The sequence below is a fragment of the Cyprinus carpio genome, chromosome B20, assembly GCF_018340385.1.
Source record: "Cyprinus carpio isolate SPL01 chromosome B20, ASM1834038v1, whole genome shotgun sequence".
NCBI lineage: Eukaryota > Metazoa > Chordata > Actinopteri > Cypriniformes > Cyprinidae > Cyprinus > Cyprinus carpio.
This window is the reverse complement of record NC_056616.1, coordinates 4,313,896-4,341,443: the sequence shown is the minus strand read 5'-3', so window position 1 is coordinate 4,341,443 and position 27,548 is coordinate 4,313,896. Positions and strand designations below refer to the sequence as shown.

Genomic DNA, 27,548 nt, shown 5'->3' with positions numbered 1-27,548 from the left:
GCTTAAACACGTTTGTGTGGTTATACTGTATTATTACAATATTTAAAAACATTATGAAATATTTTCTTATTTTATTTTGTTAGTGTTTTTAATAATGCTACAACATAAGCACACATAAAGCGCTTATATGCTGTCTATATAGGGAACTCCTTCACTCTGTTTTGAGATACATTAAAAAAATTGCAAACTTTTGAAATACATGCCACTGAAAGCAGTGTATGCTGGCAATTCACTCTTTTGAGGCATGCTCAAAAATGTTGTCTATATTGGCAGCTCGCTAGGTTTTAAAATATGGTCCCCAAAAAACGTGGTCTAGTGTTGCAGCTCACTGGGTTTTGAGGCTCATACTCGAAATGCTGTACTGTCAGATCACTAGGTTTTAAACCGTAACTCACTTTTGTTTTTTTGTTTTGAGCACACCCAAACATGCTGTCTACATAGACAGCTGGCTATGATTTGAGACGGCGCCGCTGTTTATAGGGTCATCGTGTGTTGTTCACGCTGGGATCCACTCCATCCACATCCTGCGCACAGCGATCCTTCCTCTCTCTCTCTCTCTCTCTCTCTCTCTCTCTCTCTCTCCTTCATCATCATCGATACAGATGACTAAACAGCCGCCTCTGTTTGTCTGCTGTTGCAGTATCGTGCATGCGGCGTCAGAACTAGATTTTTAGCAACCGATCGTGCACTGTAACCTCCCAGTGAACGGGTTTACGAGGACATCGGAAGGACGCTCTTAACGTTATATTCCTAATGTTTGGAGTGGATTTGGTTGCTTCTGAATCGCATTAACGGAGTTGCAAGCTTTAAGACGCCCGCAGACAAAGCGACATTTCTGGGCATGATGTCCACATGCCTCTGTGTCCTGGAGCGCATCCTGTTGTGTCGAGGATAGACATCTGCAATGAAGGAGCTATCCAAACAAACATGTGAACCAAACACGCGGATCTTATTTCCTTCCCATCGTTTCGGATGCACATATTAGCGTTTTTAACGCAATGCATTTAAAACATTGAAGATTTCAATGAAAACATGGAGATAAGAAAATGGTTCCTTGGTTACAGGTCCACGCTTTTCTTTGACTGGGTTGTGTAATGCTTCCTCCATCAGATCAGAGATGTTTCTTAGAGATCCAGCTGTCTCGTTAGTTCCTTAAGGACGTTTGAATTCTGATTCACTTGTGTTGCTTTAAAGTTGTGTTTTATTGCTGGTGGGTAGATGACGGGCAACATGCATCTTGGAGTCGAGGAGCCCATCCGAGAGTGCCAGTACAATCAGATCTGCACACACAACTCCTCACCCATGGACACTCCACACACCAAGAAGAAGAAGATCAAAAGGAAATGGCAGGTTTTTCCTGGCCGAAATAAGTTTTACTGCAACGGCAGGATAATGATGGCAAAGCAGACCGGGGTCTTCTATCTTACAACGGTTCTCATTTTGGTGACCAGTGGCCTCTTCTTTGCTTTTGAGTAAGTACATTGAAACACTAGATTCAGTGTCTTCTCTCTACTCCAGACATTAGCAAAAAACGTTTTTAGGCCATATACACTCTTAAAAATAAAGGTGCTTAAAGGGTTCTTCACAGCAATGTCATAAAGAACCATTCAGTCAAAGCTTCTTTAAATAACCACCTCTTTCTTACCTTTTTATAATCTGAAGAACCTTCTTTCGCCTCAAAGAACCTTTTGTGAAACAGAAAGTTTCTTCAGATGTTAAAAGTTCTTTATGGAACTATTTAGACAAAAAAAGTTCTTCTATGGCATCATGAAGCACCTCTATTTTTAAGAGTGTATGGAATAATGAAGAACCTTGAACACCCCTGGAACCTTTCCATTGCACAAGTGGAGAAAAAGGTTATTAAAATTTCTTCACACTAACAAGATATGGTTCCTTGGGGAACCCAAAAGGATTATTTAATGGCATTGCTGTAAAAAAAGAAGCTTTATTTTTAGGAGTGTCCCATGAGAAAATACCTAGTATTTTTGGAAGCACCTCAGAGCGATACCGTGGTATGAATACAGAAACCATTCAATACCAATATTACCAACTGATACCATCCCTGTACACTACAGTGCTGTTTTGTTTTTGAGTTTGAAGTGATCATTATGATTACTGATGATAAAGTCCAAAAATGGGTAGTGCTTTCAGAATTTTATGACTTCTATCCCACTTTCATGAAAGCATGTTAATATGCAAACACAAGCTGTGAAAGATGCTTCAGACAAGAGAGCCTTGTGCTCAGGGTTAAAAACACAATGCTCTGCATTACTCGAAGCATGTTTGCCTGTAGAGAATCTCTTTGGAGAAGGGGACGTGTGGAGCGGAGATTTTCCAGTGTCCCATCCCCCATCACCAAGCCCCATACATTCCATACCACAACTTCCAAAACATAGTCTTGGTGCGGCCCTGTTTCCATGGCGACAGTTTCCCTTTCCCGATCTTTGTGTTCTTTTGGAACAGCCTGTGTCTCCTAGGAAACAACATAATGACCCAGCCCACAGTTGTATTATTTGTTTTATTTTTTTTTTGCTCTAGGGTTAGTCTTGTCATGCTTTTTGAAACGATTATAAAGTCATTACAGAGGTTTTGTGATCCATTAAACACAGATAGCTGAAAACACAGAGGGAAACACATTAGCCGTGCTGGTGAAAGGCAGTTGGTTTGTTGCGCAGTTCAGCACAAAATGTTAACTCGTAAATCATTTCAAGCCAAGAATGTTGGTTAGATCATTTGGTTAAAACACCCTTTTGAATGCATTCAGCTCGTGTATCATAAGCAGGAATAAAAACAGGAAATTAAGTGACAAGACTTACTGAAATGAAAGCAGTAAAATAATAATAAACTGTACTTTGCAGATAGTTATATCACGTCTCTTTCTGGTATCCCTGCACATAAAATGCATCATAAAATTATCATGTTTATCAGCTTAACATGGTCATAAAGTTGAAAATTTTATATATAACTTGTATAATTTTCAATACAAGTAATAAGTTATACAAGTAAGCCATTTGATCAAACTAGCCTTAAATGTAAATTAGTTGAAAGGATTTTTTCTTTTTTTAAGGAAACTTATGCTTTTATTCAGCAGGGATGCATTCATTTGATCAAAAATGACATTAAAGAGATAGTGTAAACTTTGTATTCATCAAATAATCCTGAAAAACACACATCATGCTTTCCACAAAGATATTAAGCAGCAAAATTTTCAAATTTGATAACAATAAGATATGTTTTTTGAGCATGTGACACTGAAGACTGGAGTAATTATGCTGGAAATTCAGCTTTGCATCACAGGAATAAATATTTTTTAAAATGAATTTATGGTTATTTAAAATTGTAATAATAGTTCAAAATATTACTGTTTTTGACTGTTTTTGATCAAACAAATGCAGCCTTGCTAAGCATAAGATACTTTTTCAAAAGAGATAGATAGATAGATAGATAGATAGATAGATAGATAGATAGATTAAAATAAAATAAAATAAAATAAAATAAAATAGTAACAGTAATGCATAATGTTTTAGTCGTGTGGCTATACCTTTAAAACAACGTGTAGTTTTATTTTCTTTATCCCAGTTACGTTTGTTCCATTGTCAATAGTAATTGAAGTGGTAATCGATATCACAAATGCTGTCCAATGTCCATATTTAACCTGAACATTCCTTTAAAGAGAAAATAATATTATGTAATCCTCTGTACATTTGTCTCTTGATTAACAAGCAGATAAAAATACATTGCCTACATATAGAACAAACAGTGTGGAATGGGATAGACCAATCAGTTTTGAGATTCTTGACATCTCTAAAATCAGCAGCACAGTTTCTGTAGTCTAGACTTTAGAGTCTTGAGTTCAGAAACCTCAATCTCCATTTATACAATGTGACTTGATAATAGACTCTCGCCGTGGTGAAAGTGCTTGTGTGTCTATGCAGCGACCCTGTAACCTCTCAGTCTGTCATAACAACCTCAAAACTGTTCCGTGGAGACCACTTCACGAGGAATCTTTAGAGCTGTAAAGCTGACAGTGACATAGAAGCAGTGGTAAACACAATATAGCATTCTTAAAAGATCCCTCAGGGGACTGCTATTTTAACATGCTATAGTCGATAGCATCTGACCGTTTTGGCTAATTCAGTTGCTCTGCTCAGTTGTGCTTAGCCAACGAGCAGCCATCAGATTGCAGTGCAGACCATTTAAAAATGTTTATGTCTTGGAGTCTGAATACCATTAGACATTATGGCAGGCAGATTTTGGGCTTTGTACTACAGACCATTTGCTTATGCTTCGAAACAGATGGTGGTACATTTCATTAACTTCTAAGTGTACAAAACAGCTAATTGGGATAAATTTTTTTTTTTTTTTTTTTTTTTTTTATCCCAAATCCCCCAAAAATGCCTAAGATTCAGATTATTATCATGTAGCTTATTTGCTGGTGAGATTCACACTCTATTATTTTATCACTCCTGTGTTTGACTGTCACTTTGGATAAAAGCGTCTGCTAAATGCATAAATGCAAATGTATTGTCTATTATTATTTATTATGTAACATATGGATAACAGTTTATTTTAAAGTGACTTAGTTAAACGTTACATGTACTTACCTATAGTGATAACAGTAAATTATGCATAATTACAAGTAAATAACCCTAACCATAACCTTAACCCTATATAAGTACATGTGGTTGATTTAATGACATTACCTTGAACTTGGGGGGTATTTTTATTCATTTTGGTGGCCCCTGTTACTCTGTTACTCTGACCCTGTTACTCAATTTTTTTTTTATTACACTGTAAAAACTTCACCTTAAAATTAGTACTGTCATATGATTAATCACAATTAATTGCATCCATAATAAAAGTTTTTGTTTACATAATATATGTGTGTATATTTATTATGTATATATAAATACAAACACATGCAAGTATGTATTTAATAAAATATAAGAATATCAATATATAAACATAAATATTTTAAAAATATATACTGTATGTGTGTGTATTTATATATAAATAATAAATATACACAGTAAGCATACATATATAATGTAAACAATTTTTTTTTATTTTGGATGCAGTTAATCGCGATTAATCGTTTGACAGCACTACTTAAAATAAAACGTTGCCAACAGATGTTCTTGTCCACGGCACCCGGCACAGCTATTAAATTAACTGTACATATCCGAGACTATATTCTAGCTGAAGAATGCATTTGCTTAATAGAATATGATTTTAATTAGAAGTACTAAACTCTATTGGCCAAAGTAATAAAATCAGCCCATATTTGGCCAATTTTATATGATCAGTATTGGCTAATAACTGTGTTTGCTCAGCTGGTTTTAAATTGGCATTGGATTTCCTTTGTATCAGATCCAGAATCTACCAACATCATTGTAAATTAATAATGCACACAATTTCTGTTTGAAATTTTTTGGTGAATTTTCAGAAAACATTCTATAAGACAAGTAAGATTACACTTTTGTTTTAATAAACTGCATTAGCCTGTATCTCATATATATCGGGAATATGTGAGATATTTGTAGGCTGTTGTAGACTAACCAACTGCAGAGTCAAGTCACCTTTATTTATATAGCGCTTTTAACAATACAGAGTGTGTCAAAGCAGCCTTACAGTATAGACGGAGGAAGTGTTCAGTCATTATTTTTGCAGTGCTGTTTTGGTGACGCTAACGCTCTGACAACTATATCTGCAATATATCACAACTAAAGTATTTATTACATTGTAATAACAATGTTATAATCTTATTACATAGCAGACGGACTGTAAATGCTTTTGTTTTTGCTACAGCCAAAAGACAGGATGATTAAAAAAAGAGTTCTTGGCAGTTTTGCATGATCATGATCCCTTCATATCTCATGTATTTACGACTGGTGGGATTTACTAGAAACACAGCATGACCTTCACAGACAGTTTTTCCACTCCCTCTTTTCCAGCTGCCCATTCCTGGCATCAAACCTGACCCCTGCCATTCCGGCCATCGGAGGAGTGCTGTTCGTCTTTGTGATGGGAATGCTGCTCCGGGCGAGCTTCAGCGACCCGGGCGTCCTGCCCAGGGCCACACCAGAGGAAGCAGCCGACATTGAGAGGCAGATAGGTGGGAGGAACTGCCAAGATGATCGCTCTTTCCTCATTCTGTTCTTTTCACATTGAGCTGAATATGCAGCCTCCGGTTGCAGGTCTGTGGAGTGCGCGACAGAGAATTATCTGAGTAAAAGGAGACAGAGAACATTTGATGTTATTCTCTCCTCTCGGTTGACATGAATAATGCATGCTCTCTCTCTCAGGTTTGCCATCAGCCCAGAGTAATATAAAATCTGCTGAAATATTCATCCCTAGCAAAGATTCACGGTCTCTGAGAGTATTTGTTCATGTTATTCTGTCTGATAGTTTAATCAGTCACGAGTTAATGGTTGTTCATAGGTTGGTTTGGATATTATTAAAGGGCCAGCAAAGAACGCACCCGAAGATTTAACGGCAATTTCTTACTACATTCAGAATTTAACGGTGAAATCACTGCAGGCCGAGCCATTTTATGACATAACACTACAAATTAGTGTACATTTTCCACAGTGCGCATGTTGATTTAATTCGCTGGCGTATAAATTTGCTGGTTATAATTGAATGGAGTCACTGCTGTAATGAGTTTGCTGGTCTCTCATTGAGACTGAATTTAGTGGACTCGACTGGTGAGAAATTGAAATGACTGGTCCTGAGCCAGGAAGTGCACTTTAGCTCAGGTTTGTCAGCTCGGGATTTGGAGTTATGTGTCCCTGCTGTTCGTATGAATAATGTAGTAGCAAGTAAACACTGCTGTGAGGCCCAGCGGCGCTGTGTGCTGCTTAGAAGATGCATAGCGTGTAGATGGGGAGCCATTAAAACAATAGTTTACTCAAAATTAAAATTCTGTCATAACTTAAACCCATGTGAATTTGTTTGGTGGAACACAACAGGGAAGTTTTAAATATTTTTTATTTATTTATTTATTTACTTGTTTAACCAGGAAGGTCTCATTGAGATCAATATCTCTTCTATCAGGGAGTCCTGGTCAAGATAGGCAGCAAAGGACAGAGTTACAAAGAAATACATATCACCACACAATGAACAAACATAAAATACAATTTTTAAAAAAAACAATACAAATCCTAGTCGGTTATTTAAACATGTACACTGCTCTATGTAAACAGACTTTCAAATATTTTTAAACATAGCGAGAGATAGTACAGACCCCATATGTAATGCACCTTGAAGCTCACTCCATAAATACGGAGCATAATTAGAAAAAGGAGAACGACCTATCTGTATGAAAAATCGGCATCTTAAGTAAGAGTTTATCTGTTTATCTGGTATTATAAATATTTGTGCAACATACTGTGGTAATTTACCCACTAAAGCTTTTAAAATAAAAAACTAACATGTGTTTTTTTTCTCCTTAAGCGCAATGAAGTCCATTTTGTCATTTCATATAAATTACAGTGATGTGTGGACACTTGTACCAGTAACAAATCATAAAGCAGCATGATGAACTACATCCATTTTTTTCAAAACATTCAGAGGTGCATGCATATAAATTATATCACCATATATCACCAGTCCAATACTGATAGAGTACTTTCTACTAAACATTTTCAAGCAACAAAGGAGAAACATTTTAAATGAAAATAAAAACCTAACGTTGGTCTCAATTTCTTTAAAAGACTTTCGATATGAGAACATATCAAGTCAGTTTATCATCGAGCCAGATATCAAGATATTTGTAATATGCAACCCTTTCAATCTGTGTACCATTAAAAGTTTGCATAATAAAATCATTTAATGATAATCTGGACTGTGTAAAAATCATGTATTTAGTATTTTTAGCATTTAACACTCATTTTAAGTTACTAAAAGAAGTATGAAGCATTCTGTAGAGAGTCCATTGCCACTTTTAAAGATGGAGCCGTAGTGTAGATGATAGTATCATCTGCATAAAAGTGTACATTTGCTGGCTCAACTCCTTTACCAAGTTCATTTATATAGATCGAGAATAAAATTGGCCCCAAAATTGATCCTTGAGGAACACCTGTCTTCACTAGGAGCAGAAAAATAATAATCCATGAACACACATTGAGTCCTTCCAGTCAAATAATCAGAGAACCACTTCAACACAATATCACTAAAACCTACACATTTAAGCCTTTGTAACAAAAGATCATGATTCACAGAATCAAATGCTTTGATTGCAAATGCAAACGAATGTCTGTAAAGCTCCAGTATGGTAATAAAAGAACCATAAAATTTGTCCTTATATGACTTTTACACAGTAATCCAAGTCGTCTGAAGTCATATGATGGCTTTGTGTGAAGCACAGACTGAAATTTAAGTTATTCATATTGGTCATCTTCCTCTTGACCGCAACAATTGACACCACTGAGGCCAAATCCCATTGGTTCTTGTGTAGCTTGTGACCAAACATCATTGCCATCAATAGTGCATTTACTTCTGTTTAAAAGATTTTTTTTATATTTTGAAAGAAGTCTCTCATGTTCACCAAGTCTGCATTTATGTGATTAGAAGTACAGTTAAAACAGTAATATTTTAAAATATTGTTACAATGTTAATTAACAGTTATTTAAAATGGTATTTATTCCTGTAGTGGTAAAGCTGAATTTTCAGCAGTCGTTACTCTAGTCTTCGGTGTTCAGTAATAATTCTAATATGCTGATTTGGTGGTCACATTTCTTATTATGATCAATGAGGAAAGCAGTTGTGCTGGTTAATATTTTTGTGAAAACTGAAACTTTTTTTTTTCAGGATCTCTATTTGAGAGATTTTTTGTAACAATGCAAAAGACTTTTCTGTCACTTTTGATCAAGTTAATCAATAATAAATCTAAATAAAGCTGCAGTTCAGAGAAAGATTTTCGGTGAATAATTTTTTAACACAAAGCTATCATTTGGCTTTATAAATCTTACTTTTGATAGTTGATAGTTTTGTAATACATTAATAGTGAAAATGTTTTATTTATTTTTATGTCTACTATGGTAATTTCTTTTTTTTAATAATATGGTTTGGAATAAAGGTTAAGTCAGGATTTTTGGTCACACTTTTATTACAAGGTCCAGTTATCACCATTAACAAACCATTAAATACAACTTTTGCCTCAATAAACTCCTAATTTGCTGCTTATTAATAGTCAGTGAGGCAGTTGTTAAATTTATGATTTAGGGATGTAGAATATGCTCATGCAGAATATGTGCTTTATAAGTACTAATAAACAGCCAAAATGTTAATAATAGGCATGCAAATTGTTCAGATTCAGTATCTGTGACATGCTGCCAATTGATGCTTCATTTAGTAAAAACAATAATATACAGTAATGCATGTATAATGGATGCCTATAGGCCAAGATGTAAGCACCAATTGATAAATGTTGCTGTTTTGAAAGTACAGCCGCAAAACATTATATACACAAGTTATATGCACACTCATACGCTGTACACATATTTGCATCAAGTAATAGGATTTAGACGACTCATCTAGCATTTAAACCCTCTGAAACGCCTTCTTCCATTGCAAGTGCTCTTCTGTAAATATCTATTTTGTTTTTATCAACTGAAGGACACGTCTAAATAATTTTCTGTTGTAAACAACAGCATGACACAGATGTTTAAACTGACATCCTCTTCCATCTGTTTTTCAATTTTCTGCAAGATTGGATGTCTGAATCGGTCTGTTTTGATTTCACAGATGCAGCCAACGGCCCGAGTGGCCCAGGCTACAGGCCACCTCCCCGAACCAGAGAGGTGGTCATTAACGGTCAAGCAGTCAAACTAAAATACTGTTTCACCTGCAAGATCTTCCGACCGCCGCGGACCTCACACTGCAGCCTGTGTGACAACTGCGTGGGTAAGCGTCTGTGTATACTGCAAATGCGTTTAAATAATAGTCAGCAGCATCGTGTAAAGAAGAGTTAACATATGATTTTCCTGGCTGTGCGTTTCTCCTCAGAGAGATTTGATCATCATTGCCCGTGGGTGGGCAACTGCGTGGGGAGAAGGAACTATCGCTTCTTCTACCTCTTCATCCTCTCACTCTCCTTCCTCACCATCTTCATCTTCGCCTTCGTCATCACGCACGTAATACTGAGTAAGAGTCCCGATCGCCTACTTTCTTATATAACTTCACCCTTCATTCCCAAAACACATGACAGATCTTATTGTACCTTGTTTATTTAACAGTGTTTAGCAAAACAACTCTGTGTTTTTACTTTTTCCAAACCAGGATTTGACAGCTTGGGGTTTTTAGGATTGTAATAGAAATGGCTTTTGGTTACAATAGATAATATGAGGATTAAAACTTGGTCTTGCATATTTGTATAGTTTATTGCTGATGCAACCAGTTGGTCAAGTCAAGTCAAATTTATTTGTATAGCGCTTTCATACACATTGTTTCAAAGCAGCTTTAAAGAAAGTCATGATTTTAGTGTTCATAATATCTTAATGCATTATAGTCATATTTAGCTGGTAAAAATTGTTTGCATTTTGTGAAAATTAATCAAGCTGTTGAGATTTGCTATATGGGACATGTTGGGCATACTGTCTGTTTACATATAAAGTTGGACATAATTATATAATAACAAATTTGCCTGTTGTAGTATACATTGATTTACTTTAGTGCACAAGTAAAGTTGGATATAATATGTATGCAATTTTAGATATCATTGCAATTTACATTACGTAGTGATATAAACAATCATGCAGCTGAGATTTAAATTGCTTTTATCTGAGTATACTGTATTTATGCAGGAAAAATAGGATGCACTATGTATCCAACTTTTGATATATTCCCGGGGCAGTAATATAGTTAAATTTTTCAATGATATAGAACATATAGCTTTTACTGTACTGCAAGTGAACTGGATGTATCTGGGTAAGGTTGGATATACTTAAAGCAGTTATATAATTTGTTATTAAATATTAATTTATTAATTAAATTATTAATTTATGTTGTGATATTGAAAATTATGAAACCTGTGAGATTGTGATTTGTTGTAGTGACAATTATAGTAGATTTTGATCATATTGCAGAACCTTCTGCTTGTTTTATATGGCTGGCAACAGTTTTTGTTTTCTCAGTGCAACTGAAGCTAATTTACATAATCATAATAAGTCCCATGTAACAGTCATATTCAGTGTTGGGAGTAATGCATTACGAGTAACATGAGTTATGTAATCAGTTTACTTTTTCAAGTGACTAGTAAGTAACACATTGCTTTTAAATTTACAAAAATATCTAAGTTAGTTTTTCAAATAAGTAATGCCAGCCACTTTGTTTTCCCATTTATTGACTGACAGCACTCGTGTTGCCATGTTGAGAGAAATTGGTAGTGAGTGCAGAGACATTGTGTGTGTTGTGTGAACATGATTGTACTGTAGTTCTAGACTAAATGTGAACATGCATTTACTCATCTCACCTGCAAAAAACAAAAAAACAAAAAAAAGTTTCAGTACTCCTCAAAATCATTTCAAATCAGTGAAATGCAAACTTAGAATATGACACAAACCTGCAATAATTAAATATGGTAAATAAAAATATACTTTAAGTATTTGATCCCGTTTTATTAACCAATGTCTTTAGTGCTAACATTCGATGATCCAATTCAACCATACTAATAAGCAAATATGACTTTTATATAACTTTTTTTTTTTTTTTTTTTTTAATTGCTGAGGAGTGTTAAACTTTATTCTATTGCGTCCTATTCTTCATGCAATCCAGAATGGCAGCACAGCTGTAAGGTTTGTTTGAGCTGTGCTTTTTACTGTACAGACATGAATTTACATTTCCTTCAGCCTGAGGCGTATTCATTTCACTTTTGGTGTGAAAGGGCTTTTACTTGTGCCAAAAATATAACTTTTTTTATATTAAAAACAAACAAGAAAGCCCAGCCCATATGAGAAAAAGTAACATAACACATTACTTTCTATAAAAAACAACTAAGTGTCGCAATTAGTTACTTTGTAAGGAGTAACACAATATTGTAAATGCATTGTAACTTCCCCAAAACTGGTCATATTCAACTTGTTTCTCTTTGTTTTGCACCAAAATGCCCCTTTAAGACCTAGTACTGGTTCTTCATCACTGTATGGTTCAGCTTCCCACCATTGATTGGCTCCTCTTCTCGACTGTAAGACTGGCAGGAGGAAACTATGAGGTTGCTGACAAGGCAGTTTCCTCCCTGGGTGAAGTGATGGAGAGCTCAGCGCTGTTTACTGCACAGAACTGATCAATCGGGCCTTGAGGGCAGGGGCACTCTGGGGTTGATGTAGTGACAAATGGCTCCTGTAAGATGTTTATTGGACAGGGCACACTCAGTGCAGCGTTATTTACCCGCGAATCTCTCCTCAGATGCCCTCCAGAAACCATTAGCATTAAACACAGTGGCTGACTTTGAAGCAGTCCAGAAGGTGATTGCATCGAGAGTGTCAGGACAGTGGTTTAGGGATTGGTGCACCATGGGACACTGATGGCGTCAAATTGTTATATCGTGCTTTCAAATTAGCATGATACTGAACGATTTTCATGTACTAACAAAAACTCATATGTTCATATCCATATGATCTGTTAGTTTATAATACCATGGTATTACATTATAGTAGTGGAAAAACATGGTATTATCATGTATACTATGTATTATCCAGAATATTAAGACTGGGTGATGCGGTTACAAAAATAATATATTTTAAAAGAATAAACTTAAGTGCAATAAATATAATGTTTTTGAATACTTAATTGCTTGTTAATTGCAATTAAATAAAAATTTATTATTTAAAATAATTTTTTGACCCACTTAAGTATGAGTAAATATATCTTTTAGTACATCATCTTTCATCATATGTAATTTCATAATAAATTCTATCGTTCAAGTGCACTGCCGAATGTACTGACTAAAATATACTTTGAGATGTGTATGTCATGTATTAAAATAGATTTGCAATTACATATTTGTAACAACTTGTACTATATAAACTGAATAACACTCTACAGTTAAAATTATAATCAAGTACTTTGTGTGTTTAGTATGTTAGTAAACACACTAAATTAAGTGTACTTATACGATAAAAGATTAAACAATGGTTTAAAATTGTTTTAAAAAGTTGTTTTAAATGTACAAATTTGACATTATTACAGAGTATGCTTATGTGTGTTAAGAAACATAGTAATGAAAGTGTACTCTAAGTACACTAAGTAGCCTTTTATTTCCTTACTATTACATTATCTGCAAGTATATTTGTTTTTAATATAGTTTTAAGATTTGAAGTTCACATTCAGTTCAACTAGACAGAATTTTTCACAAGGGCAGACACTGATGTGAATGCTTGGCTAATGCATTGCAAACATGTTGATGTACACATTTAGTGCGTTTTTGCGTGTCAGTGACACACATACAGTAATCAGGGGGGCGATAGAGTTCCCTTAATATCTGTGCCATTAAACTGGATGCATTATGATTCAGGTAGCTAGCTATAAACATGCTGACAGTAACTTTAAGTTGAAGAGAAATGAAGAATCTAAAAGATAAACAAGCAAGTTACATAAACACTTTGTTACGTAAAGGTCAATTACTGACATAGCAGAACAACATTTTGAAGATAATCTTTCAACTGCTGCTCAGCCATCACAGTAGTAGACCTGAAAGAGAAAAAAGACCATTCAGTCAAAAAGTTAGTCTATGTTAAACGTCACTGTGCCTCTTGTGGCAGTGCTGAGAACGCAGTGTTGTGAGTTGTGATCTTGCACATTTTAAAGCAAATTAACATTCAAGAATTGAACCTACACTATCACAAATAAAGAGTTGCTCTTTTAAAATCTGAACAATTTCCATAGCAGTTTCATAACTAGAACATTGTATGAGCATAAATATGAAATATCCTAATTCCACATTCAGCAGCACAGTCTTGGAGAGGTCATCATCTCGATACTGACCTTTCCAACAGTGGATGCTCTGCTTCCGACGTTAATATCGTCTTAGGTTATCTGATCACAGATCAGCTGAAACAGATCAGCATTTATACTTAGTAATAACATGCATCTCAACAGTGTGTCTTATGAATGTGTGTATTATGTTTTAAATAGAACAAGATGGCGCCGCAGACGGCTGCCTCAGTTTTTGGCTCTCCAGTTTTTGTACTGTTTTTTTTTTTGCTTGTTTCCCAAACACAATCAGTTTCACCAGGGATGAACTGCTGAACATTCGACAGTACACACCACACAATCTCCTACCGGATTTGTAGTTTGATGTTTTGCTGAACATAGTAGTTGGTGGAGCAGCGGTGCTGATCAAACGCTTTTTTAGCAGACGGGTGAAGCGAGCTGGCGTGCTCCTGAGGCTTAGACAGCGCAGATTCAGAACGGCACTGCCTAGGATCCATTTGGCGAATCTACACTCTCTACCTAACCAGACAGACAAACTTCTTCTGCTCTCCCAGACAAATAAGGATTTTTCACACTCTGCTGCTCTGTGTTTCATGGAAACCTGACTGAATGGCACCACGCCGGACAGCACATTAAGTCTGCCGGGCTTCCTGCTGTTCAGAGCAGATCGCGATGTAGAATCAACAGGGAAATCACGTGACGGCGGGACATGTTTCTACATCAACGAAAGGTGGTGTACAGACATAACAGTGGCGCTTTTCATCAACTGTAAGCAGTTCTATTCACCCCGGGAGTTTTGCTCATTCATTCTTGGGAGTGTTTACATTCCTCCACAAGCGCACGTGAGTCTGGCTTTACAGAAACTCACTGATCAGATCACAGAGACAGAACAACAACACCCGGACTCTGTTATAATCATTCTCAGGGACTTTAATAAAGCAAATCTCTCCCGTGAACTGCCAAAATACAGACAGCATGTTACATGTTCTTCCAGAGACAGAAATATACTGGATCTTTGTTACTCCACAATAAAGGATGCATATTGCTCCATCCCCAGAGCAGCTGTAGGACTCTCTTATATCGACTTACAGGCAAAAAATTAAATCTGTTAAACCTGTAGTAAAGACTGTAAAGAGATGGAGCAATGAAACTGTTTCGACCTCACTGATTGGAGTGTTTTTGAAACTGCTACCACCAATCTGGACAAACTCACAGAGACTGTAACATCATATATCAGTTTCTGTGAAGACGTGCATCCCTACCAGGACTCATTTAACATTCAACAATGATAAGCCATGGTTTACAGCAAAACTCAGCCATCTTTGTCAGGCTAAAGAGGACACCTACAGAAAGGAGGACAGAGTCTTGTACGATCAGGCCAGAAACACATCGAATAAGGAAATTATAGTGGTTAAGAGGAACTACCCTAAAAAGCTAGAACACTAGTTTTCTGCCAATGACCCTGCATCAGTGTGGAAAGGCCTAAAAGAAATCACCAACTACAAGATACCATCTCCCTGCACTGAGGCCAATCAACAACTTGGTGAAGACTTGAATGAGTTTTACTGTAGATTTGACTCCAAGTCTAACACCCTACACCCGCTCTGAACATCTCTCCACACAGTCCTGCACTTCAGATCAGTGAAGATGATGTGCGGCAGGTCTTCATAAAGAACAAGAGAAGAAAGGCACCAGGCTCAGATGGTGTGACACCAGCATGTCTGAAAACCTGTGCTGACCAGCTGGCCTCTTCTCACAGATCTTCAGCATATCACTGGAGCTGTGCGAAGTCCCTGCCTGCTTCAAACGCTCTACCTGTGGCTCTAACGTCTTTGGTCATGAAGACATTTGAGAGGTTGGTGTTGGCTTATCTGAAGGACATCACTGGACCCCCTGCAGTTTGCTTACCGAGCAAACAGGTACGTGGATGATGTAGTCAACATGGGACTGCACTTCATCCTGCAACATCTGTACAAAACAGGTACTTATGTGAGGATCCTGTTTATGGGCTTTAGCTCCGCTTTCAACACCATCATCCCAACACTCCTCCAGACCAAACTAACACAGCTCTCTGTCCAAAGCTCTATCTGTCAGTAGATCACCAGCTTTCTGACAGATAGGCAACAGCTAGTGAGAATTGGTAAATTCACGTCCAACTGCTGCACCACCAGCACTGGTGCCCCTCAGGGTTGTGTTCTCTCCCCACTGCTTTTCTCCCTGTACACCAACGACTGCACATCTAAAGACCCCTCTGTCAAGCTCCTGAAGTTTGCGGATGACACTACAGTCATTGGCCCCATCCAGGATGGTGACGAGCCTGCTTACAGACAGGAGGTTAAACAGCTGGCTGTCTGGTGCAGTCTTAACAACCTGGAGCTCAACATGCTCAAAACACTGGAAATGATAGTGGACTTCAGGACCAGGGCCAGATTTACTAACATCTTGCACCAGCGCAAACCATCTTTTGATGTTTAAATAGTACTGTCAGGATTTACTGAAGACGTGCAGTGAAGAATTAGCGCTGAAAAGGCGTGAACAGTTATTTTTGAGACTCCCTTTCAGATGCAACATTTATGGCAGGAGAGTATTTAAATTAATTACGCAATTTGATTTACTAATGTTTGTGCTCATCAAATTACTGGTATTTGCGCCATTATTTAATGCCCTAAAAAGCATGTCTTAAAGCAGGAGGTAATTTGCGCTGCTCTTGATAGATTGCGCTGGTCATTATGGAAATGAATTGGTTCTGTCTGTGTTCTTTAATGTGCGCATTGTCAGTAAATCACCCACAGAATTTTCTCATAGGATGAGTTTTATAGGCAGAATTTGCTTTAAATCTGATTTTTTCTGTTTAGTAAATCTGGCCCTTATTTTGATTGTGTTGACTGACAAAACTAAAGTAAAACTTAAATTCTGGTATTATTGTCGACTTGATTGCACAGATACTATTTGAACTGAACTGAGCTGGATGATGACATCACTGAATCCATAATGAACTTTTAAGTATTTAACTGAAAATTGAGTGTTTACTATCGTCCTCTTGCATTACCGACACACAATTTTCTTGTTTAATACTGTAAAGCTGTTTTGACACAATCTGTATTATTAAAAGCACTATATAAATAAAGGTGACTTGACTTGAAAGGTGACTTAAAGCTATATATATATATATATATATATATATATATATATATTACATTTTAAATATACTAAACTGCAACTTTATCATCACAAATGTGTAATTACAAACACATGTAAATAAATGACATACAGGTTAATTTTAATTTACCGTAAATGCTTGTAAGTAGGCTGCATTAAACAGTATACTTTAAGCATAAGACAGAAGTAACTAGTTCACACTAAAGTATGTTGTTTTGGAGTATACTTTTGCCATAATAAATATACTTTTTAAACAAAGAGACAAGGAATGCTCACACGTTTTCTTAACGATAGCTGCTAATGTGGCATCCATGAATTCCATAAAACTCTAGGATTTCGAGATCCTGCAAACATCTGTAAGACAGCAGCTGGTTAATTTCTAATTCCAGTGATTCTTTGCTCAATATGCTGCCTGCGTTTTCATTTGAGACTAGTGTTTCATGTTTCTGTGACAGCGTTTCTTTGTTACATAACCAGTGCTTTTCCTGCAGGATCCAACAGGACTGGCTTTCTTAGTGCTCTCAAAGACAGCCCTGCTAGATATCCTTTCACTAAAGTGTGTGTGGGAAGAGGCTGTGCAATAGGAGTCTATTTCTGGTTTTCAAACCTCTGGAACATAATTGCAGAAAAGCAGCCCACACTGACTTTCTCTACATCTTCATTGCTATGTGTCTGTATCCCTCTTTTTCAATGGAAAGAAATATGTTATTAAATATGGACTGTGGGAAGTCTTTGCATATCTGAGACTGGCTTGAGAAGGAAAACGGCGAGGAAAGATCTTCTGTCTGATTGCAGAAATATGCAGTAGAGTGATTTGTATTCACTGTCGTGTTCATTAGTGAGACCGGCGTCCTGCTCACGGTCAATTATTAGCTTGTCATGCATCATTTATTGCTTCATGATAGACTTACTCCCATAAGTAAGCAAGCCAACACAAGTCAGCAAATACCTGCTTTGCAAGGTACAAACTAAATTGTTTTCTTAATCAGTATTTTTGACTTGTTTTTTTAGTTAAAATATCTAAATATGTTTTTTAAATAAATAATTTAGTTGTGCAGCCAAAAGATTTTTGTCTTTTAAAGGTTTGTGTACATTTTCTATTAATTTTCTGGCAGCAGTGATTCATCAAATGACAAAGAACAGAGCTTTAACCGGGCGCATATCCAGAAGTGTGGTGTAGTCGAGCGCACTTTCAGCATTTTAAAGATGCGATTCTGGTGTCTGGATTGCAGTGATGGAATGATGCAAAAAACATAAAAAAAGAGATGTAACTCTAGCATACTTGAGTCCTTTTTCTGAAGCTGTCAGGCAGCTCTTACAATAAGTGCATGCAGTAATACATGTATAGATTTGTATTTTCCTTGACGGTTGTACTGTTCTGGAAGTGGTGGTGTGCTTTTTCTCCGTCTGGTCCATCGTGGGACTGTCAGGATTCCATACCTACCTGATCAGCTCCAATCAGACCACCAATGAAGACGTGAGTACCTCCCTTTCACTGTTACAATGTAACTCTTAGAATATTAATACAGTATTCATTAACTAATGAATGTGACCTGATGTGGTAATTGAGATTGTTTTATAATAATTCACCCAGGACTGTATGTAATATACTATGCACACACTACCATTCAAAAGTTTGGGGTTGAGAAGATTTTTTTCAATATTATAGCAATGCTGCATTTTTGTTGATTATTAAATATTATTGCAATTTAAAATAACCTTTTTATATTTTAATATATTTTCAAATATATTTAATTCCTGTGATGGCAGCCATTAGTATAGAATTTTTCAGAAGTCTTTCTGATATGCTGCTTCTGTGCTCAAGAAACATTTCTTCTAGTTATCACAGTTGAAAAATGCTTGTTCTGCTTAATTGTTGTTGTTGTTCAGGATTATTATAAATTCACAAGAACTGATTTGATTTAAAACACAATTTAGTCACTTTTTATCAGTATAATGAATTTTTGCTGAATAAAAATATTTTTTGGGGGAAAAAATAATAATCTTCCCGACCCCTAAGCTTTTGAACGTATGTGAAGCTATTTTATTTTATGTTTTTTTTTTTTTTTTTTTTTGCAGAAATTCTGAATATCAGCTCAGTATATAGAATATTATTTGCTTTTTATAAATATGCAATAAATAAACATACAGTATGTAATTCCATTTTTAAAAGAACAAAAATATATATTTCACAGCCATTAAGAAATCTTTATGAGCAGTACATTTCCTCAAATCACCTGACCGCAGGTTCATTTTGCACCCTGCATACAAAGTTTATTTAAATTTGTCCCTCGGGGTCTAAGACTGTGAGCCAAGATCAAAAGAGACGCTCGTAAAGTCTGACAAGTCGTAACAGGAAGACAATTAATGAGCACTTCAAAAGACTGGCTTTGAAGATCAGTATGTTTGCAGGTGTTTCTCACCGTAACGCAAAATAGAATCAAGCTAAAACTCTTTTCCACCCTCACCCTGGTTCATCACTGGGTTTATTAAGGCAGCCTGTCGTCTCGGAGCGTCTCGTTGATGTTGGCAGCTTGTCCCTCTCAGCCACTGTAGTTCTCAACGGTCACATCACTGTTTCAGATCAAAGGTTCATGGTCATCCAAACGAGGCAAAGGCAACTACAACCCCTACAGCTACGGAAACTTCATCACCAACTGCTGCGCTGCGCTGTGTGGACCTCTGCCACCGAGGTGAATGCAGCAGATTTGTGGTTGTGTCTTGTTCGATGTCTGTTCAGATGGAACACAGTGCTGCATACTGCACAGTATGTACTGTATACTGCGTACTACCTTCATTTAAACGGGATAAACTTCTCAATCGCTAATATTCTATATTGTTGTACCCATGATGCCCAATTACAATCTTGAAAATAACTGGAAATAACACTGCAAAAGTAACTCATCTAAGCAACATTTTATATTGAATAAACAAGTTCATAAACGGTTAAATCTCAGTTAAATGTTGTGATGCCTAATCTAACAGATTATAGGCTATTTTAATTTTATCAAAACCTTCTATAATTTTAATACTGGACAAATACTAGTTATCGGCCATGATGTGAAAGTAATTAATTAATTAATGAATTATTTTAAATGAAATGTTCCCTCCTGGAATGACCTGCCCAGCTCAATCCAAGCAGTTGAATCCTTAGCCATCTTCAAAAATCGGCTAAAAATACATCTCTTCCATCTTTATTTGACTCTCTAACTCTAGCGCTCTCTATTCTAATTCTATTCTGTATAAAAAATAAAAAATAACACTAGCTTTTCTAATCTATTTGTATTATATCTATTTGTTTTCTTTTTATTTATTATACAATTAGCAAAAAGCAAAAAAGGCCTTAAACACTAGCTTGCTCTATTTGTTTTCTATTCTATCTGTTTTCTTTTTATTATATAGTAATAAAAAACCTTGCTATGTGTACTGCGTTAAGCTAACTGAGACTTGTTATAGCACTTTCATATCATTGCTCTTTTGTTGATTTTGCATTTGAATTTCCATTGTCCTAATTTGGAAGTCGCTTTGGATAAAAGCATCAGTTAAATGACTAAATGTAAATGTAATTATTGGCTTGTTGGAATTTTTAAATAGGTGGATCCCTAAATGTAACGGTTTTGATACTTTTAAAAATAAACAATTTTTAATAAATGTTGATAGGTGATAGATAGATTACTAAATTGTTAGAGAATTTGAATGGTGATTTCTTGTTCAAAACTCACCGCCTTAATGCAAAATTATGTTGTTATAGATGCTTGCCAGGACTTTGCTGATTGGTTTCTAGGATGTTCTGGATGGCTGCTTTCGTGTTAAAAGAGGCCACCTTTAAGACTGTGCTCAGATGTACCTCAGGTTCTTGAATGCAAGTCTGTTTTGCCAATTTTTGTGTCAACAAAGTCAAAGTCCAAAAAATCCAAAAAGCCATTGCACACTTTTTCCTCAACACTCATGATGTGCGATTTACTTTGCGATTACTTGTCCTCATGTTGTTAAAAACCTTAAGACTAACAAAGATATTTTCTGTCTTTTTCAAAATTAAACATTTAAGCTTTAAAATATTCATAAAGAAATTGTTAAAGTAATCCATATGAATTAAGCAGTTCAATATTCTGTCTTCTGAGAAGTAACGATTGATTTACGTTTATATAAATCTGTTTTAAGCTAGGCTTTCATTCATTTATAAACACTGATCAACACACATACATAGAGCTCATCAAATATGGCAGAGGAAGGCTCAAACACGCTTGCTGGACATGTAAGAACCAGTGAGGTCACATGAATAAATTACTTCTACAACGTCTTTATTAACTTTTTGAAGGTGAAATGGACTTTCGTCAGAGGAGCAGAAATCATTCAGGTTTCATTAAAAATATTAGAATTTGTGTTTGGAAGATGAATTCAAATCTAACGGGTTTGGAATGAAACGAGGGTGAGTAATGATGACAGAATTTTCTTTTTTGGGTGAACTGTTCCTTTCATGTCTCTAGCAAAAATATGAAATATGTTAATCACACTTAAGTTCATTACTTAATTTAAGCAAATAATCTTATGTAGTCTGCACTTGTTGGTATAATGCACATTTTGACAAATGTAGCAGGTTATCTTGTATGCATACAGAAAAGTAATCTAAACCTCCAGTAAAAATCGAAAAAAATTGCCCTCTGTTTGCCCAACAAAGCTTTGTCCTTTACATCATTCATAACTCTGAATCAGAGAATTTAATTGCAGTCCACAGAAAAAGTCCATTTCAAATAAGATATTAATCAGCTTCCTCAGAAAATCATTATCTAGGCACGTTATCAGCCAAGAGATCCATGCTGATCCTGTAGAAAGACTGGTGACCTCAGCAGGTTTCTCACTCATTCAGGCACAAACCAATCAGCATTCTCACTCCGGGAATATCTTAGATAACCGAGGAACGTTCCTGAATCGCTTCAGAGGAGGCTTGCTGACGTCAAAACCTGCTCACACACCCACACAAGAGTTCAGCACGCCATTAATGACTTTCTCATGGAGCCAGGAACACAAAGCAGAAGTGGGAACAGCATCACTGGCTGCCATCTGCTCTGTGTGTGGGCATGTTGGGTTGGAGGAGGACTCCGTGCGCACACACACACACACACACACGCACGGATCCTCTTCTCTCCGCCTCCCACACCCACATTCCCTGACTCATGTTTGGAATCTATCATCCACTTCTTTCTCTTTGCAGTTTGATTGACAGAAGAGGTTTTATCCAACCAGACACTCCGCAGCCTGCAGCCCAGACAAACGGCACCGGCGCCTGCCCCTCCAATCAAGTCCAGAGTCACATGGTAAGACGGCTGTACTCTGCCCTCTCACCGAGTGTGTGTGTGTGTGTGTGTGTGTCCGGTCTGTTGTACTTGAGCCGTTATAATGAAGCCATTTATGTTCAAAGCACTTCAAGGTTAAACAGTGATTTGAACTATATAGTGGAGTCCAGAAGTCTGCGACACACACTGCAAATCCGGAATTCAGAGTTTTGCACAAATTTCCCAGACGGAATGCTGCTGTCGATAAAGGAGGACGCAATAAAAATGCATATTCTTTTTTTAATAATAAAAAAAGTACACTACTATTCAAATGTTTGGGGGTCGGAAAGATTTTTGGATGCTTTTAAAGAAGTCTCATACTCCCCAAAGCTAGATTAATCAATCAATAAAACAGTAAAACTGTAATATTGTGAAATATAATTACTTTTTTTATATATATTAATATATTTTAAAATGTAATTTTGAGCAGCCATTACTCCATAAATCTATTCTAGTGTCACATGATCTTTCAGAAACTATTCTAATATGCTGATTTGATGCTCAAGAGACAATTCTTATTATTAATTTGTTGTGCTGCTTAATTTATTTATTATTATTTTGTTTTTTTTTTGTTTTTTGGAAACTGTGTACCCAGGTTTCTTTGATGCATAGAAAGATCATATGATCAGCATTTATTTGCATTATATATATATATATATATATATATATATATATATATATATAATTTAGTCTTTCCGGCCACTTTTGATCAATTTAATGTGTCCTTGCTGAATCGAAGTATGAATTGTTTAAAAATAATAATTTTGAGTGGTATAATAATAATACTAAATGTTTTCGAATTGTTTTTTTTCTTTCTAAATTCACTTTTTGTAGTTTCTAACATTTTCTACCCAAGTTGTCATGATTTGTTGAACACACTGATGGATGTGACACACCTGTGTTGTTGGCACAGACGTGATCAGTGATGTCATTCTCTCAGCAGTGTTTATGTGATTGGGAGACGACGTGGGCTGTGTGAACAGATCAGCTCTCATGAATACTGATGCTCACTGTCTGGATTCAGTTTCATCAGCTTCTGCGAAACACATCAGCCGCTGATTTGATGCCAATTATTCAGTCCCTTGAGGGATCCAGATGTTTTTTTGTTTTTAAGTGATGATTGTGTTATGTAAGCTTTCAAATAGGTTCTAAAATCTTTGTGACATTACTTAACATAATATTTCTATAGAACGATTCACCAATCCATTAGGTTAGATGGATGTATCTCACACAGAAGTTTTCAGGTCACATTTCACCTTAAACAAATGAACAAATACATTATTTTCATTCTACACGAAGAATGAAAATAAAGCCTAATGTATAGAACATTCTTTTTTTTCATGATAAATAAGCATTAATTTCATATATTTATATTCATTTTAAATCCTATATTGATATTGCATTAAAGTGGTCAAAAATGGCAGTGAAGACTTTTATGCTGGGTTTTTTTTTTATTATTTCTTTTCATCAAAAAAAAAAAAAAAAAAAAAAACTTGATAAGAAATGTTAAATGAGTCAATGATTTCTGAAGATTCATGTGACACTGAAGACTGGAGAAATGGCTGCTGAAAATTCATATTCAGGAATAAATTACATTTTAATATATATTACAATAAGTTAAAAGTTATTTTGATAATAATAATAATATTTAGTAATATTTCACAGTATATATAATATATATTTAAATTGCCTTAACAGCTTAACAATTTAAATTACATATTGTTTTACAATAGGAGAATGGGTGTGCTTAATTTTCATGAAAATAACATTCATCTTAATAGCCCAAAAATGGCTTTTTCCATTAAGAAAAGTGAAATATGTCCTCAATGTGTTCTTTACAGGTTTGGTGACATTTACCCAGATATTACTAACGCCTAACTTCTTTTTCTGTCTTTCTTTATACTTTTGATCAACACACTCTCTAACCTTTATAATCTTAACCTTCTAATAATTGTTTTGTCATTCTAACCACCAGAAACTGGTCTTATCTGAGCCAGGGCTCCAAAACAACAGAAAACCCTACACATTTGTGAAAAGAATTCAAAATGCAATTGCCATTAGTACATAGATACCCATTTTTGCACAAATTCATTTGTCACTTAGAATGTTTTTAACATTTACATTACATTTACATTTATGCATTTATCTTATTATTTATATTTATGCGTTTTGCAGTGGATTTAGTCTATAGCGACTTTTATCAGTTTAAATAACACGGATGCCAGCATGGACAGGTTGCTTGACATGACCAGGAACAAAACCTTGCCAGCATCTAAAACACAACATATGCTGGTGACCAATAATGCTCTATCAACTGCCAGGTGAAAACTGTAGTAATCACAAACAAGCACAACAGTCAGCAGCAGTATGGAGCCCTGTGACGTGTTTTTCTGTAACATTTTATTCTTTGTTGGGTCTGACTTCCTCCCGGCTTTCCCTTTTCTCTCTGTCCTTCGTCCTTCCTCCCAGTGTGCTCAAGACCAGTGCATTCAGAGCACCAAATTCGTTTTGCAGGCCGCCACCAACCCGCTGCTTCACAGTCAGCCCATCATTCTGGGCGGAGGCGCGCCTCTCCAGGCCAAGACCTCTCTGGGTGGGCCGTGCTCCACTCTGGGCCCCTCTCAGGCCTCGCTGCCCTCCTCTATCCCAGGCCTCAGCTGTGGAGGAGAGCTGATGGCCCTGCGAGACTCTGAGATCCACTGTCACCATCACCCACACCATCAACATTTCATCAGTCCGGAGGAGACGCCCTCCCCGACCGCAGCCCTGCCCTGCGCCACCCACCTGGGTCACAACGTTCACCCGGCGCAGCTCTTCGACCCCGCCAGCCAGGACTCACTCCATGAAGACTCTGTGCGGGGTTTGGTGAAGCTGAGTTCAGTGTGAGCTGTTTTTAATGCGGTCCTGCTGAACTAGACCACAAGCCATACGGTACTTTACACACACATAACAGCCTCTGCTGGACGTTTCTGATATGTAATGGAGGTAGCTGCCCCGAACAATTTCTGAAGTGAGGACCAAAGCTAGTCTTCCAGCTCTGTTATTACCCAAGCTATATATTTTTTTTCTTTTATTGTAGCTTATTTCCACTACCGAATAAAGATATTTAAAAAAGGTAACTGCGACCCTTTCTCTGACTTTTTTCTTGCAACTGTGACTTTGTATCTCACAATTTGGACTTTTTTCTCAGAATTGTGAGTTTTCTTTGCAATTGCGAGAATAGATCTCACAATTCTGACTTTTTTTCCCTCAGAATTCTGCATGTGCATGTGGTCAGGTCAGGTGTCTAAAAATGTGAGAAAAAAAAACTGTAAAGATGTAAACTCAGAATTCTGAGAAAAAAAAGTCAAAATTGTGAGATACAAACTAGCAACTTTGAGAAATTTAGAATTGTGAAATACTAAATCGGAATTCTGAGGAACAAAACTTAGAATTGTGAGATTTAAACTTGTAATTCTATGTAAACTCACAATTGCAAGTTTATAACGAACAATTCTAAGAAAAAAGAATTATGAGATAATCTCGCAATTCTAAAAAAAGTCAGAATTGTCATATAAACTCACAATTGCACATTTATAACAATTCTAAGAATAAAGTCATAATTGTGGGGAAAATAAAGTGCAATTCTGAGAAACTCAGAAAAAAATCAGAATTGTGAGATGTACAATCAGAATTCTGAGGAAAAAACTGAGAATTGTGTGATTTTTAAACTTGCAATTCTAGAAAAAAATCTAAAATTGTGAGATTTAAACTCACAATTGCAAATTTATTTCAAAATAAAGTCAGAATTGTGAGATGTAAACTTGTAATTGTGGAAAAAAATCAGAATTGCGAGATGTCCACTCACAATTGCAAGTTTTTAACTAACAATTCTAAGAAAAAAGTCAGACTTTTCAGATAGAAATTTGTAATCTGAATTCTAAATTAGAATTATGAGATATGAACTCGCAATTCTAAAATTGTAAGATAAAAAGTCACAATTACCTTTCTTAAAAGCAGCTCTATAGAGCACAACAGAGTATTTTTTCCATTAATTTCTCCATAAAGATTTCATAAAGTTCTCCAGTAAAGAAATCAAAGCCTTAAACTAAACCAACCAGCTCTGATATGAATCATCTTAAACTCAGATTTAAAGAAAAAATATTTTAAATCTGCAGAGTTACAAGACAAGAACTGCTCATCCCATGAAGCATTGTGAATGACACAATCAAATAAGAAACTACAGTTCAATATAAAACAATATATTTTATTTATATTTATATTACAATACAGAATATTGTGACTCTGTCATTCACAGTGCTGCATTGCAGTGGTCGATGGTTGCTGAGCTCTTTTGCAGTGATTTATGTTTCCATAGTAACAAGGAGTCCAAGATTATGGTGTAGGGGAATTCAGCTATTAAAAATATCTTTAAAAAAAGACCTTGAAATCACAGACTTATGCTTTTTACAGCAGCACATATCATCTCTTAAAACTTCAAAAGGCTCTTAAAAGGTTTATGTGCTATTGGGGTTCAAATTCAATTAATCTGTGGAGAAAGTGAATGGGATTTTTACTTATGAAAGTTGACTGTTGTGCTCTAGAAGTGGGCTTTGCTGTTTTTTTTTTTTTTTAAGCTGTCAGTCAGCCAATAAATGGGATCATTTCATATGAACAGTGTTCCTGTGTGATCTGTTCATTTGTGGTCCTCCAGTCGTATTACCTGAGCTGGTGAGATGACAGAGAATCACTTCAGTGTTCGTCTGTTTGTACAGCCTGTGATTCAGACTCTCACAAACTCATCTGTCCCAAAGTCTGACATGTTTGCTCATACAGTGATAAGAGACTACAACTTTAATGCGACGTCACTGCCTTTATCTCTCTCTGGGGTTATGTCGATGATATAAGTGGTATTATCTATGATAATTATGCTTTGGTTATATATTGCATCAAATTTAAACCAGTTGCCAACACATTATGGTCATGTGATTATGTGCCAAAAAGCAGTTAACTGGTTTTAAGCTCAAAAAAGTGGAATATTGTGGATGTTAATAAATTCACAACTTTTTGAAAAAAAGCCTTTATGATTGTCTTTGTTTACATGTCTCATTAAAATTCATAAATATAAGATAAAAGAAATGTTTT

The 27,548-nt window shown here is 36.0% G+C and overlaps 1 protein-coding gene across 2 annotated transcripts; it reads left to right on the top strand.

Annotated features, from left to right (window-relative positions):
* The first annotated feature begins 332 nt into the window (after window positions 1-332).
* On the top strand, window positions 333-26,189 carry zdhhc14 (zinc finger DHHC-type palmitoyltransferase 14). Of its 2 annotated transcripts, none has more exons than XM_042746452.1 (9): window positions 333-1,472; window positions 5,955-6,115; window positions 9,748-9,906; window positions 10,009-10,146; window positions 17,583-17,631; window positions 18,466-18,568; window positions 19,675-19,784; window positions 22,304-22,406; window positions 24,894-26,189. In XM_042746452.1, exons 1-9 carry the CDS (start codon window positions 1,219-1,221, stop codon window positions 25,308-25,310), a joined length of 1,494 nt encoding a protein of 497 aa, XP_042602386.1. In that variant the 5' UTR covers window positions 333-1,218; the 3' UTR covers window positions 25,311-26,189. The 2 variants fall into 2 exon arrangements, with proteins under 2 accessions (XP_042602386.1, XP_042602387.1); XM_042746453.1 differs by having other exon boundaries at window positions 339-1,472; window positions 24,939-26,189.
* The last annotated feature ends 1,359 nt before the right edge of the window (window positions 26,190-27,548 follow it).

Excerpts from the sequence above, each read along its gene's own strand:
- zdhhc14 (XM_042746452.1), top strand. The coding sequence starts at position 1,219 with ATGACGGGCAACATGCATCTTGGAGTCGAGGAGCCCATCCGAGAGTGC. Across the intron at positions 10,147-17,582 it reads CATCACGCACGTAATACTGA|GATCCAACAGGACTGGCTTT; the intron begins GTAAGAGTCCCG and ends CTTTTCCTGCAG. Across the intron at positions 19,785-22,303 it reads TGTGGACCTCTGCCACCGAG|TTTGATTGACAGAAGAGGTT; the intron begins GTGAATGCAGCA and ends TTCTCTTTGCAG.